Source organism: Chanodichthys erythropterus, chromosome 14 (genome assembly GCF_024489055.1).
Source record: "Chanodichthys erythropterus isolate Z2021 chromosome 14, ASM2448905v1, whole genome shotgun sequence".
NCBI classification, from domain to species: domain Eukaryota; kingdom Metazoa; phylum Chordata; class Actinopteri; order Cypriniformes; family Xenocyprididae; genus Chanodichthys; species Chanodichthys erythropterus.
The window spans coordinates 30,289,708-30,304,432 of record NC_090234.1 but is presented as its reverse complement, the minus strand read 5'-3'; the positions used below and the strand labels follow the sequence as shown (position 1 = coordinate 30,304,432).

Below are 14,725 nucleotides of genomic sequence, written 5' to 3'. Positions count from 1 at the left end.
TCCCATACACTAGAGCGCATCTCAATGATTTTAACATGGTGTTTTGATCATTAGGTCTTTTTCGTGAGCACTTAACCTCATAATATAAAAAATCTATGCTTTCACTTGCTTTAATCCATCCCTATTCTAGTTTAAGTAATGTCCGAAACTTTGGGTGCTTCTCAATATCCCTCCTCGTTTCCTCGCTCCTCCGTCCTCCATCCTATGACCCGGATACCGATCGAACTCAGCCACAGGGGCGGATTTAGAAAATTATTTATAGGGTGGCAAAGGGGTGGCATGAGGTCTATGAGGGGTGGCAACACCAAAGCAAGCGCTTTGCATAGTTTTTGGAGATTTATGGCCTGACATACACAATTGTGTTCACAAACATTGCATGACCAAAATAAATAACAAAATTTCAATAGGCTATCCATCATGGCACCAAGTAAAGGCACTATATGAAAAACATCAACAGGTTTAAAATGAGTCTGAGCTTGTATCACTAAAGGAGATGAGCAGTTTTATTAATATTACACAGGTTACTTCGATGGCATAAATTACATGTTTTAGTGCAAAATAAAGAACAACAAAAACTTTTTTGCAAACAATTTTTGAGTTTCTGTCATTAACAGAGGTGGGAATGTCTGTGTGTGTTCACCCAGAACACCCTATCAACCATAGCAACCACTCTAGCAACACCCCAGCAACTGCAGCAAGAGCCTAGCAACCACGCAGAATCTCCTAGCAACCACCTAGCAACACTTTAGCAATCACCCAGAACATCTATATTCTGGTCTAACTGATCAAACTATTTGTGTTTTTCAAACAAGACTTAAGATGGCTTTATGACAAGCCAGCATATTTGTCTTTCAAACTTTTAATCTAGTTGAAATGAAACGATTCAACATTTTCTTAAAACTATAAACACTAAACTATGCACCAACATGTACAAACCTCAAACTTCCAGATCAAAATAAAATGTTTTAGCCAAAAACTTATTCTTGTCTGACAAAATTTTTGCAGTGTCAAGAGGAGCGCAAGCCATGATGACGTAACTGACGCGGCTTGTTTATGTTATCCAGTACAGCGCGGTGCAGGGGCTCCGTACCTTTTCACTTCCCTTGCTGTGTTCCTCATTTGTAAGTGGCTTTGGTTAAAAGTGTCTGCAGGGTGAATAATGTAGATTGTCATCATTTGGTCAGTTCATTGAATGGTGCTTTTTGGTGCAGGGGAGTTTTTCTAGAATTTGAAAACATCAGGTGTTCTTATTTTGCAAGAACAAATTTTTGCAAGTCACAGTAAAATGTGAGTCAACAGTAAACAGTATGCTAATATAAGCTTGCCTTTTTTCTTTCTTCCTTGTAGGCCAGGCTAGGTTTTAAAACTAATTTTTAAAAACATTTTCCTTATTGCTTTGTAATGTATCATAAGTGTAGATAACAGATCTAGTTTATTAATAAACAAAGTAATTTTATTATATTAATTTACATTCATATTTATAAACCATATTCATTACATTACTTTTAAAAAACAATGTCACCTATAATTTCAGAAATTAACAGGCCTACAGGGTATTTTGCTATGCTTCTATGAAGCCACTGATCTGATGCGAGTTTATCAAATTGCAGAGTGAATTCAAGTAATTTGTGTGATTGTACTGCGCTCAATGGGTTTACACTGTCTTTAATTAAAGGGACACTATTAGGGTTGCTCACAAATGTAAACAAATATTATTGTGCAGTCCATGTTTTGTTTTACCAACCTTAACAAGGAATAAAATGCCAAGAATCTTTTTTTTTTAGTTCGTTCTCTTACTTTGTTTTCTTATAAGGTGTTTAAAAATTGCAGATTGAGGTAAAATTTTAACATTCAGAAAGTGCATGATCTCAAAATGTTTATTGGTATAGCCTATGCAAATAACACATTATGAACTTATTGAATCAAAATAAAGATATTAAAGCTTGACCTTAAATTTAACAGAAAAAATAAAGAAAAGACATCTAGGTAGGCTATCTAAATTACATGTTCAACAAAAAATGGCCCTGAATTCACCCTACTTGTTAATGTTTAGATGTTGCTATAAGAAATTGTTCCTCTAGAGGGCAGCACCTACGTCGCATTAATTTATTTTACACCACGAAGACAAAAAGATGAAATAATCAGATGCAAAATGTAGCTATAACTTCTGACAGCTTATCTGCCCTATTCAATCTGGGAAAACATCATGCAGACAAGATATCATATATCAGATATACCACTTGCTATTAATACTGTATGATAGAGGGCTAGGCTATTCTTCCTTTGGGTTCCTGCAGGGGTGGAAGGAAATGAGATTGTAGATACTCTGGCAAAAGGATCAATAAAACATGAAATAGTTGATGTACAAATACCATTATGTAGAGCAGAAATTAAAACCATTATCAAGGGACATGTAAACAAAATATGGCAAGAATATTAGGACATAGCTGATACTGGACATCTGTATAATATACAAAAACAAGTAGGCATAAGTATTATAGGCAGAGCTGGAATCCAAAGGAAGAAAAGATAGTTACGCATCTTAGAAAAGGTCATGCTGGTTTAAATTTTACATTACATAGAATAGGAAAACACCCCACTGGTCTTTGCAATCACTGCAACACACAAGAGACAGTAAAACAAATTTTAATGGATTGTAAAAGATATGAAGAAGAAAGAAGGGAATTAGAAATACAAGTTGGAAGACATTAGAAAATCTTCTAGGGAAAACAATGTCTGTGTGAAAATATTCAGTCTTTTAATGCATTATTTGAAAAATACTGGGTTAAGTGAAAGAATTTGATATGAATATTTAGTAAATGTTTTTTTGTTTTTTTTTTTAGTCCTTCCTTTTTGTCAAGTTGCTGCCCACACTGCAGTCCAGTAGGTGGCAGTAAATGCACCTTAAGTTGGTTTGCCATCCGCCAATAAAATCAAAAGAAGAAGAAGAGGAAGAAAAAAGAATCCAAACATCACGGAAATAGACGGTCTACTGTTTTACTTGTATTTCATTCCAGAGAAACGCCGTTGAAACCTTTTAGTTTCTATGAATTAACGATGGATTTAAAACGTGCTAAAGACGTAACTAGATCGAGCACACATCCTAAATCATTCTTTGTTCATGATTTAGTTTCATTTTTATCAGCCAGTGATTGACTGGGTGAGTGTTTCAGTATCTCTTTAATTAATTTATTTAATTAAATATAATTAATTAACATTTATGTAAATGTGACGTTATGTTAATGTACATAAAGTGTGTTAAATTCCCGTTCCTCGAGACTCTTTAATGCATCTATCTATCTTTGGCTGTCTGTCTGTCTATTAAATTTTCTTCTATTAAATCAAATGGGTGCAAGTCTTAAAGTGTTGTGACGTTCAGCCAATCTATCTAGCCTATAGCTATAGTAATAATTTATATAATAATAATCTATAGCTTGTGTGACTGAGATCAGAAGGGTGTCTTGTGCAGAGTTACATCTCTTCTTTTGTATGGCAGAGCACTGAGGATTTCACAACACCATGGGAAACAGGAGGAGAGGTCAGACTCATGCACCTAAAACACCTCCATCCCTGGACACACACTCCACTAGCACACTCCGGCACCCTGACCATGAGCAGGGTGTGAAGCACAGGATATGTATGGTGTCAGACTTCTTCTACCCAAACATGGGTGGTGTGGAGAGTCACATCTACCAGCTCTCACAGTGCCTCATAGAGAAGGGCCACAAGGTTGTGATAGCAACGCATGCGTATGGAGACCGCCGTGGGATTCGTTACCTGACCAATGGTCTGAAGGTGTATTACCTACCACTGCAGGTTTGTTTTACAATATGTTACATTCATTTAAAAAGGATCATATCAGACACTGGCGGCCAAAAGTTTGGAATAATTCAGACTTTTTAAAAAGTTTTTTATAAGTATATAAGTCTCTAATACTCACCAAGGCTCTATTTATTTGATCAGAAATACAGTAAATATTTTAAATAACTTTTCTTTTTTAATTACATTAAAATATAATTTATTCCTATGATGGATCCTTCACAAATCATTCTAATATGCTGTTTTGGTGCTCAAGAAACATTTATTATTTTTAATTTTGAAAACAATTGTGCTGCTTAATATTTTTGTGATAAACTACAATTCAAAAGTTTGATGTAAGTACAAAAAAAGGAAATAAATTAATACTTTTATTCAGCAAGGACACATTGAATTGATCAAAAGTGACAGGAAAGGCTAGGTCTGCAACCATTAATCACGATTAATCGTTTGCAAAATAAAAGTCTGTGTTTACGTAATATATGTGTGTGTTCTGTGTATAATATTTATGTATATATAAATACACACACATACAGGTATAAAGTTTAGAAATATATGCATGTATTATAAATATATATTTATATATATTTTATATTACATATAAACAAATATTTTATATAGAAATATAATTTTTTTCTTAAATATATACATGAATGTGAGTATTTATATATACATAATTATTGTACACAGAACACACACATATATATTACGTAAACACAGACTTTTATTTTGCAAACGATTAATCGCGATTAATCGTTGCAGCCCTAGTAAAGGCATTTATAATGTTAGAAAAGATTTATATTTCAAATAAATGCTGTTCATTGAACCTTCCATTAAGAATCCTGAAAAAAAAATCAAAGTTTCTACAAAAATATTAGCCAGCAATAACTGTTTTTAACATTGATAATAATAAGAACCATCATTAATAATTGAGCACCAATAATAATTGAACACCAAATTAGCATATTAGAATGATTTCTGAAGGATCACGTGACAGTTAAAATAGAAAACATTTTAAATCATTTTAAATTTCACAGTATTACTGTTATGTTTTTTTTTTTAAATCAAATAAATGCAGCCTTGGTGATCATAGGAAACTTCTTTCAAAAACATAAAAAATGAATTATTCTAAACTTTTGACCAGTGTTGTACATCAACTTCTCACTCACATCCCTTCCTTTCAGGTCATGTATAATCAGTCCACGGCCACCACCTGCTTTCACAGTTTGCCGCTACTCCGATGCGTGTTTGTGCGTGAGCGCATCACAATCGTGCACGCCCACAGCTCCTTCTCCGCGATGGCCCATGATGCTCTGTTTCATGCCAAAACTATGGGGCTCAACACTGTATTCACAGACCACTCTCTCTTTGGATTTGCGGACCTGAGCTCCGTACTGACAAATAAGCTGCTGACTGTCTCTTTGTGTGACACGAATCACATTGTGTGCGTGTCATACACTAGTAAAGAGAACACTGTACTGCGAGCCGCCCTGGACCCTGAGATCGTCTCAGTCATCCCTAATGCTGTTGACCCCACTGACTTCACCCCTGACCCCTGTCGTCGTGACAACAGCAAGATCACCATTGTGGTCATCAGTCGACTGGTTTACAGGAAAGGTCAGGAGAACATGGTGTTTTGTTATTTGTATTGCAAAATAATGAAATGATATATTAAAGTTGTGTGACACGTTTTAACAGACTTTTCAGGATTTTCATAAAACTTGTAAATTGAATGATTCTATATATAACTAAATGTGAATTTTTTTTTAATCATAATGGGTTTTTATAATAATAATTTCACATTTTTTCATTCATAATAAAATATAAAAGCTTATGTAAAGCGTGTGTTATCTGGACAGTTTTTACTTTATGTCCCCTAAAAATGAATGAATTTCAAATCAGAATTTAAAAATTTGCGCATAACAGAATCTGTTGTTTTGCAGGGATTGATTTACTAAGTGGAATCATTCCTGAACTGTGTGGAAAGCATCCAGATCTCTGTTTTCTGATTGGTGGAGAGGGACCCAAAAGAATTGTTTTGGAAGAGGTTCGAGAGAAATATCAGCTTCATGACAGGTAAGAAAGCTAGTGGGCCCGAGAATTGATTTCTAGATGTGAGTTGTGTATAATTTCTTTTTATTTGCCTTTATTTTTGATGTGTGTATATATAGGATTCGTCTGCTGGGAGCTCTGGATCATAAGGATGTGAGGGATGTTCTTGTTCAGGGTCATATCTTTCTCAACACTTCTCTCACTGAGGCCTTCTGTATGGCTATTGTGGAGGGAGCCAGCTGTGGGCTGCATGTATGTTTTTTTCTATGAATATGTATGAGTGAAGTCACATTATGCAAGTAAAATGGGTTGCAAAATGACAATTCATGTTGACTTTAAAGGGTTAGTTCAACCAAAAATGAAATTTCTTTCATTAATTCTTCACCTTCATGTCGTTCCACACCCGTAAGACCATCGTTCATGTTCGGAGCACAAATTAAGATATTTTTGATGAAATCTGTGAGCTGTCTGGTCTCTGATAGACTGCACCACAATGACCACTTTAAAGACCCAGAAAGGTAGTAAAGACTTTGTTAAAATAGTTCATGTGACTACAGTGGTTTAACCTTAAAGGTCCCATTCTTCGTGATCCCATGTTTCAAACTTTAGTTAGTGTGTAATGTTGTTGTTAGAGTATAAATGAAATCTGTAAAATTTTAAAGCTCAAAGTTCAATGCCAAGCGAGATATTTTATTTAACAGAAGTCGCCTACATCGAGCGGCCAGTTTGGACTACATCCCTCTACTTCCTTCTTTAATGACGTCACTAAAACAGTTTTTTGACTAACCTCCGCCCACAAGAATACACAAAAAAGGGGGCGTGGTCTTGTTGTGCTCCCACGGAGAAGAGCAAGAGTTGCGTTTGTAGAGTGTGTTTGTCGCCATGTTGTCGAAACGCTGTTATTTTCATCCCGCAGTCCAATCACCTTTGTTTGGCCTTCCCAGGGACGCTGTACTTATAGATCAATGGTTACAATTTATGTTTAACTCGTTCCCGAAAATTATAATTGTGGTATCCTTACTGCAATAGTTAATGTTGGACTGCAGTGCACATAATGGCCACAAGAGGGGACTATGTTTATGTATATGGCTGTTTTCCGTATGAGGTACTCTTCTGAGTGAGTGCTAACGTTGTACATTTTCTGTCGCTGCTTGTGGAGATTAAAGAGTTCAGTCTCTCGGGAATTATTGTCTTTTGTGTTCATTCGGCACAACACCACGCGTTACCTTTCCGGGCAAGGAGTGCTAAAAAGCTGCTGTCGAATCACAACACAGGAACCGCTGGCACAATCAGAATTCGTTACGTATTTCTGAAGGAGGGACTTCATAGAACAAGGAAGTCATCAGCCCGTTTTTATGACAGTGGAAACAGCAGTATACAGATAAGTAAATTATGTGAAAAATACTGTTTTTATTTTACACGCGAAACATGAACACATGTTATATTGCACACTATAAACACAATCAAAGCTTCAAAAAAAACGAAAAACGGGACCTTTAAAGTTATGAAGCTATGAGAACACTTTTTGTGCACAAAAAACAAACAAAAATAATGACTTTGTTCAACAATTTCTTCTCTTCGCTGTCATTCTCCTACGCTGTTGACGTAGTAAACTAATAATGAGCCGGTGACGTAGAAACCCGGAAGCCTGCACTGTGTTTACAATGTAAACAGTATAGGAGAATGACATGGAAGAGAAAAAATTGTTGAATAAAGTCTTTTTTTTTTTTTTTTTTTGCGCACAAAAAGTATTCTCGTCGCTTCATAATATAGAAATTGAACCACTTTAGTCACGTGGACTATTTTAACGATGTCTTTGCTACCTTTCTGGGCCTGAAAAAGTGCAATGACATTGCTGCCTATGTGTGATTTAAGAAACCTTAGGATTTGTGAATTATTATTTGTGTTCCAAAGATGAACAAAGGTCTTAGAGGTTTGGAATAATATTTTCATTAAATATATTTTTTAAATTTTTTTTTCCCTTTACAAAAAGAAAAGAAACTCCTGCCATTCTTATTGTTTTGCCCTGATTTATGGGTATGTCTAAATGATACACTGTGTGTGTGTAGGTGGTGAGCACTCGTGTGGGAGGTATACCTGAAGTCTTGCCTGATGAGTTGGTGACTCTGTGTGAACCATCAGTTCAGTCACTTTGCGATGGCTTAGAAGCTGTAATTGCAAGAATACGCACAGGAAATGTGGCGTCTCCTGCCACCATCCACCGCAAGGTTCGAACACTGTATACTTGGAGAAACGTTGCCGAGCGCACAGAAAAGGTGAGTTTTAAGAACATGCTTGTATTAAATAATTATTTGTTAAATGTACACAACTGTTCGAAAGTTTGGAGTCAGTAAGGTTTTTTTAATGGTTTAAAGTCTCTTATGCTCACCAATGCTGCATTTATTTAATCAAAAATACAGTAAAACAGTAATATTGTGAAAAATGATTCAAATGAAAAATTTCTATTTTAGTGTATTTCAAAATGTAATTTATTCCTATGGTGGTAAATCTGAATATATTTATACTCCAGTCTTATAATGTCACACGATCCTTCACAAATCATTGTAATATTTTTGATGCCTTTTTTAAATTTTTAACAGCATTTATTTAAAATAGAAATCTTATGTAACATTATAAATGTTTTTTTTCTCTTTTTTTAATCAGTGTAATGCTTCCTTGCTAAATAAATTAATAAAAAAAAAAAATAAAATCTTCAGAATTGTAATGTATTTTATTTTGAAATGTTATCACCATCATTGTATAATTTGCCCACTCGTTCTGTGTTTGTTTCAGGTGTATAATCGGGTGTGCAGGGAGTCCGTTTTGCCATTGTCTGCAAGACTGCATAGACTGAGCTCTCACTGTGGTACCGTGGCAGGCTCCATTTTCTCCTTCATTGCTGTTATTAACTTCCTCTTCCTGCTTTTCCTGCAGTGGCTCCGCCCAGATCATCTGATTGATGTTGCTATAGATGCATCAGGCCCCAACAGCCGCTTGGGGCAGCACTTTAGTAAGAAGAAAAGTAAAACACCAAGCCCGGCTGTTTCCTGACTAATGATCTAACTTGACCGTACAAGGATGTTAGGTAATGAACTGAACTAAAATGATAGTATCGACATACTATGGTACATCAAAACATGTACTAACTGTTCATGTTTACATTCCCGTATAAAACAGTGACCTCAGGTGTAGAGAAAGCTTTTAAGTGTTATCCTCAGCCACTCCCAGAGTCCAGCGCCTGCTTTTGCACAATAAAAAGCTGCCTTTAACTGAACTCCCATTAGAAGATAGTATAAGTTGCACAAACACCTTTAAACATCTAGGTTTGAGATAAATAAATTACAAACATGGCCATCTTTTCCTGTATCACCTTTATATTTTTCATCTCAAAGCATATCTGTATATTTTAGATGTGATTTTAAATTGACATATATGAACTGAACTGAAATGTTTAATGCCAAACACAGTTTTTGAGCTTTAGCGGAGCTATGAAAAGTCAAATGCACCATATCTGCTAAATTCTTTGATCTGACTGTACTTTTTGATTTCTTTTGCTGCTTTTTATTGGCTAATAATGGATAGTGACACGAACATATTTATTTAAACCCGAACACACTATTTTCTTTTGGCTTCATGTGAAGCACACTCGTTTTAGGGCACTGTACTTCACTTTTCATACTTGCTATCTCATGTTACACCTATTTTATATTGACCTTCTCTGTGAGTTTGATGACCATAGGTTATAATGCACAAATGTTCGTACTACCTGAAAGTGGTGTTAACTTTTTGTTGACACAATCTAAAATAAACTTTATTAACATACAACAAGTATACATTCTTTTTTTGTTTTATTGAAAAAATGTAATTTGAAATATCACGAGTTTGATTTAAAATTCAAACTAAAGAATATATGAAGTCAATTTGTGAAATTTTACATTAAATATGCGACTGTTGAGTATAAATGAGGCACGTTATGCTAAAGTTGTTTTTGTTGTAGATAACCGTCAGGGTCTCTCTGGATCAGGAATCTTATGCTAACACCCAAACAGGGCTGATAAAACACACCCTCCACCATTCAAGGCTAAAACCGGGAGTCGTTAACAAACACTTATCGCCCTTTCTGACTCCTTTCACACACATGTACGTCCAATAGCTGCCCTATCCAGCAAGAACGATCCTGTTCCTGCATAACAGTTGATGCAAATCATGTTTTATTGGAGAACCAGATACTTTATAAACAATTACATTTGCAGTTACATTGGCTTTGGTTCATGGTCCGTTATCTTTTTTCAAGCTTTAGCTATTTCACTTTCTGTATATACAAAATCATATCTATTTTGAGGTTGTAGTTTAAAGTTTTGCTAAGTTACTTTTCATAGGGACTTATCTTTGCGTACTGACTTTCATTTGTTCTATGAAACTGGTGCTTGCTGTATGCATGTTTTTGAATCTATGTTTTAGCTCTTCTGCTCCTTCGACTGATTTGTTTATGTGGGGGATGCTCACCTCTAGAGTTTGGGGAGGTGGGGGTGTAAGCACAAAACACTGATAACGGTGGGAGGTGCATTCTTGCCAAGGGGGGTTCTTGTTTCTTTGAAGGCCATATAAACTCCTCTGAGGAGGTTCTCTGTCCACATATCTCATTTGTTCTTCCTGCGAGGTCTGTCTTCTTGTGAAGTTTAGCGATGGCTGTGATTCATGCTGAAGTGAGCATCTGGAGTAAGCCATGGGATCACAGGTTTCACATGTATGGAGGGCAAGTGTGTAATACCCTAATGGCAGGTGAGTTTTCCTCCTCTACCTCTGTTATTCTCTCACTCTTCTTGAGCATTTTCATTAGTCAACCACACATTTACAACAAGGATCAAGCTCTCTCTTGTTTTCACAAATTGTTTTACAGTTTTATTACCTACACTCAGAAAAAAAGATACAAAATCTAACACTAGGGCAGTAACGTTTCAAAAGTTACTAATATGCACTATTAAGGCATTGATCCACATGTTTTAAGTACTTATATGTACCTTTAAGGTACAAAGGGGTAAATAAGGTACCTTTTCTAAAAGGTACCACCCCAGTGACAGCATTTGAGAGTGTAACTTTTGATATCAACTAATTTGTCACCATGAAACATGTACCATGATATTAGTAACATAGCATCAAGCCAGAGTACCAGATTATTCTATTAGACAATTATATGAAAATAGAAAAAGGAAATTGACTTTGGCTTGGAATGGTGGTCTAGATAAGCCTATCTGACTTTACAGCCAGACTGGTTTTGAATAGTTTGTTTAAAGAGCTTTTAAGCGATAAAACTTATTTAAAAAGAAGGGATTGTGTGTGGGTTTACTTGGCTATACTTGGAGGATGAAATTGTCCCTGGCTAGATATTTGTTATTTTGACCTCTCTTTGAGGTCAGCGTTGTGGCTCAGTGAGCTGTGCACACCCTCAAAACACCTATAAGACACTGGCTTTCAAATTTTGAATCTGGCCCTGGGTCGTTTTCATTTTCCTGTCTCTAAAAAACAATTCTGAGTTTGCATTTCACTGTTTTTATTCATTTTGAGGAATAATTAATCTGTTTTCGTGCAAGTGAGATGAGCAAATGCATGCTCAAATTTAGAATTATCAGTCAAAAAATAGGAAAACAAAGTCACTTGTGTTATTTATTTGAAATATTTTGTTGTAATTTTAAAAGTAATGTTACTTGTTACTTGAAAAAAAGTAATCTGATTACATAACTTTAAGATTTAGTAGTGTTTCTTGTACTGCGTTACCCCAACATATATCTAAACAATAAAAGTTTATATGGCACATCCTCATTTAAATATCTATGTAATGTCTGTGTTTCTTCTTTATTAGGTTCCTGGGATGACAGAACACCTCTACACGATGCTGCTTTGCAAGGAAGATTGCTACCACTGCGAAGACTCCTTTCACAGGTACAAATGGGAGGAACACTAACTCAAACCAGATAGCTAAATAATTGAAGTTCACAAGTATTTGGACACTTAATCCAAACTGAAATAAGTAGAAATGTCACTGCACTAGAAAACATTAATAAGTCCATTTGGTGCTTTCTTACATATTGAGGTGTAATGAAAAACTATGCTTCTTATTATGAATGAAGGAAATGAATTGTCCATGTTTATAGGGATACAATGTGGGCATGGCTACATTAGATGGAATCACACCGCTGCATGAAGCATGTGTTGGAGGCCATTTTACCTGTGCTAAACTTCTTCTGGAACATGGCGCTGATGTATGTATATAACTTTTTTCTTTTTTTACAGTATTTATATGCCTTTATTTTGCTCATTTTCTCTGCATAAACATGCATTAATGGCTACAATATGTATGCGTTCAGGCGAATGCAGTCTCCTTTGATGGAGCCACTCCTCTCTTCAGTGCATGCTGTAGTGGAAACCCCGCCCTCGTCAGCCTCATTCTGATGTACAGCTCTGCCCACCACCCGGCTCATCTGCTGAGCTCACCTCTTCATGAAGCAGCAAAGAGAGGTATGTGATGATTCTTGTGAATTTACAGTGCATTGTAAACTTTGGGATTTCAGTAAACTGGATGTCTATGTGTACATGTTTTAGGTCACACAGCTTGCGTTGAACTGCTGCTGTCTCATGGTGTGAATGTGGACATGGAGGTGCCCAGCATAGGAACACCGCTTTACTGTGCATGTGAATCCAAAAGCACAGACTGTGTACAGAGCCTGCTGATCTCAGGTCAGAATCACACAACACCCTTCATGAGTTAATAAATTAATTTTTGTTTCATTTTGTATTATCTCAAAGGTGATTCTCACATTTACATTACTGTAGTTACAAAAATATCCTATCTGGATCATGTTTTCTCTCTCTTTTTTTAATCTTCAAAATAATCGATTAGAAAACATTTAAAATCTAATAGCTAAATCATGCATATATTAATACTTAAAACAGTTTAAATACAATTTAAATACATTTAAATATTTTTTTTTTCACTAATTAGCAGTGTTATTTTGGTTTATTTACTATTATAGTAATATTTTGTAATAAAATTGATTAAATTTTAAAAAATGTATAAATACTTATTACTTGTAATTTATATCTTCAGTGTTCACTTTTAGTTTAGGTTTTAGTATGTCTTTTTAATTTATATATATATATATATATATATATATATATAATATATATATATATATATATATATATATATATATATATATATATTAGTTTTAGTAATTTTAGTAGTTAAAATGTTTAGTTTTAACTTAAAATTTTTTAATGTCTCATTTATTTCTAACTAAATATATTATATGATTAATAAATGTATATTATCATTTCAGCTTTATTTTAATTACCAAACGATTTTCAGTAATTTTAGTTTTAGTCAACAATAACAACACTGCTAATAATTTCTTGCATTACAGTAAAGAAAATTGCTCCTTGTCTCTCTCCAGGTGCTGATGCGCAATGTGGGCGGGGTCTTGACACACCTTTACATGCTGCAGCCAGAGTGGGCGGGGCAAAGGAGGTGGAGCTACTGTTAGAGCATGGAGCTGATCGGTCATCAAGGAACTCTGAAGGAAAGAAACCAATGGAATTGACTACAGATCAGAGTATCAAACATCTCTTGCAGACTGCAGGTAAATATAAACACAAATAAACATTCAATATGCCCCTGTAAGCTGTGATACTGATTCTGGCTTGTGATTGGTTCTGCAGGTCCTTGCTCTCTGTCTCAACTGTGCAGATGGTGTATTCGACGTTCGCTGGGACAGAAAGGACTAAACAAAACCAAGATGCTTTGCTTACCACACACCCTGAATAATTATCTTCTCTATCTTTAAAACAAATATTCTCCAAACACTTTTCAGTAATCTTGTTCTTTTAAAAAAAAAAAAAACATTATGTGCACATTTTTTTATTTTTTGTAATAAATATTTGTATACATTCACTGGCTGTTTGTTGAAATGACCACACACACCTACACACACACACACACACACACATGTTTGTTTTTGTGAATTGTGGGGACTTTCCATAGGCCGCAATGCATTTTATACTGTACAAACCGTACTTTCTATCCCCCTACCCTACCCCTAACCCTAAACCTAACCATCACAGGAAACGGTGCACACCTTTATTTTCTCACAAAAACATCATTTAGTATTTTTATTAATTAATTTACATTGTGGGGACTGGTGGCTGGTCCCCACGATGTAGGTGAACTCAGGTTTATATTACTTCGTGGGGACATTTGGTCCCCACAATGTAATATAAACAAACACACACACACACACAAACACAAACAAACTGCACGAGTACATTAACACTCATTGTGTTTACTAGTTCAGACAGACTGAAAACAAATGTGAGTATTAAATATAGATTTCTTTTTTCTTTTCTTTTTTTTTTTAATCTTTAATTAACTTTTTAGACAAGCACTACCTGAACTATCCAGCAGATGGCAGCTTTGTAACATAAGTGAGTTAATGGATTTTTTTTTCCCCCCACATAATTTTATAGAGTAGATTTGGATAATAGGTTAGTAGTCTAATAACAAAACATATTATACATTAAAATAAAATAATTTAATATCATCATTTAATATCAAGATTAAAAGAACATTTATCTATCTATCTATCTATCTATCTATCTATCTATCTATCTATCTATCTATCTATCTATCTATCTATCTATCTATCTATCTATCTATCTATCTATCTATCTATCTAAGTTGTCTGTCTGACTGACTCAACATATGCTGACAAATATGCTGAGGATATTCCCTCTCTAGTCTCGGCCTCAGAGATTGAGAGAGTATATGGCACTCCTATGAATCAGACACGTAGAAGACTGCGTA

At 35.0% G+C, this 14,725-nt stretch overlaps 2 protein-coding genes across 2 annotated transcripts; both read left to right on the top strand.

The window, feature by feature from the left end:
* Positions 1-2,960: 2,960 nt before the first annotated feature.
* piga (phosphatidylinositol glycan anchor biosynthesis, class A) lies at positions 2,961-9,782 on the top strand. Its single transcript, XM_067409807.1, has 7 exons — positions 2,961-3,160; positions 3,497-3,816; positions 5,001-5,433; positions 5,760-5,892; positions 5,988-6,120; positions 7,938-8,144; positions 8,662-9,782. Exons 2-7 carry the CDS (start codon positions 3,520-3,522, stop codon positions 8,917-8,919), a joined length of 1,461 nt encoding a protein of 486 aa, XP_067265908.1. The 5' UTR covers positions 2,961-3,160; positions 3,497-3,519; the 3' UTR covers positions 8,920-9,782.
* A 771-nt stretch (positions 9,783-10,553) lies between these two features.
* Positions 10,554-13,721, top strand: asb11 (ankyrin repeat and SOCS box containing 11). Its single transcript, XM_067410278.1, has 7 exons — positions 10,554-10,650; positions 11,729-11,808; positions 12,021-12,128; positions 12,234-12,384; positions 12,469-12,603; positions 13,320-13,505; positions 13,585-13,721. The coding sequence occupies exons 1-7, from the start codon at positions 10,554-10,556 to the stop codon at positions 13,707-13,709; spliced, it is 882 nt and encodes a 293-aa protein (XP_067266379.1). The 3' UTR covers positions 13,710-13,721.
* Positions 13,722-14,725: the final 1,004 nt, after the last annotated feature.

Coding starts and splice junctions, on each gene's coding strand:
- asb11 (XM_067410278.1), top strand. CDS start 10,554: ATGGCTGTGATTCATGCTGAAGTGAGCATCTGGAGTAAGCCATGGGAT. Junction 12,385..12,468: donor TCATGAAGCAGCAAAGAGAG/GTATGTGATGAT, acceptor TACATGTTTTAG/GTCACACAGCTTGCGTTGAA. Junction 13,506..13,584: donor ACATCTCTTGCAGACTGCAG/GTAAATATAAAC, acceptor TTGGTTCTGCAG/GTCCTTGCTCTCTGTCTCAA.
- piga (XM_067409807.1), top strand. CDS start 3,520: ATGGGAAACAGGAGGAGAGGTCAGACTCATGCACCTAAAACACCTCCA. Junction 5,434..5,759: donor TCGACTGGTTTACAGGAAAG/GTCAGGAGAACA, acceptor GTTGTTTTGCAG/GGATTGATTTACTAAGTGGA. Junction 8,145..8,661: donor TTGCCGAGCGCACAGAAAAG/GTGAGTTTTAAG, acceptor TGTTTGTTTCAG/GTGTATAATCGGGTGTGCAG.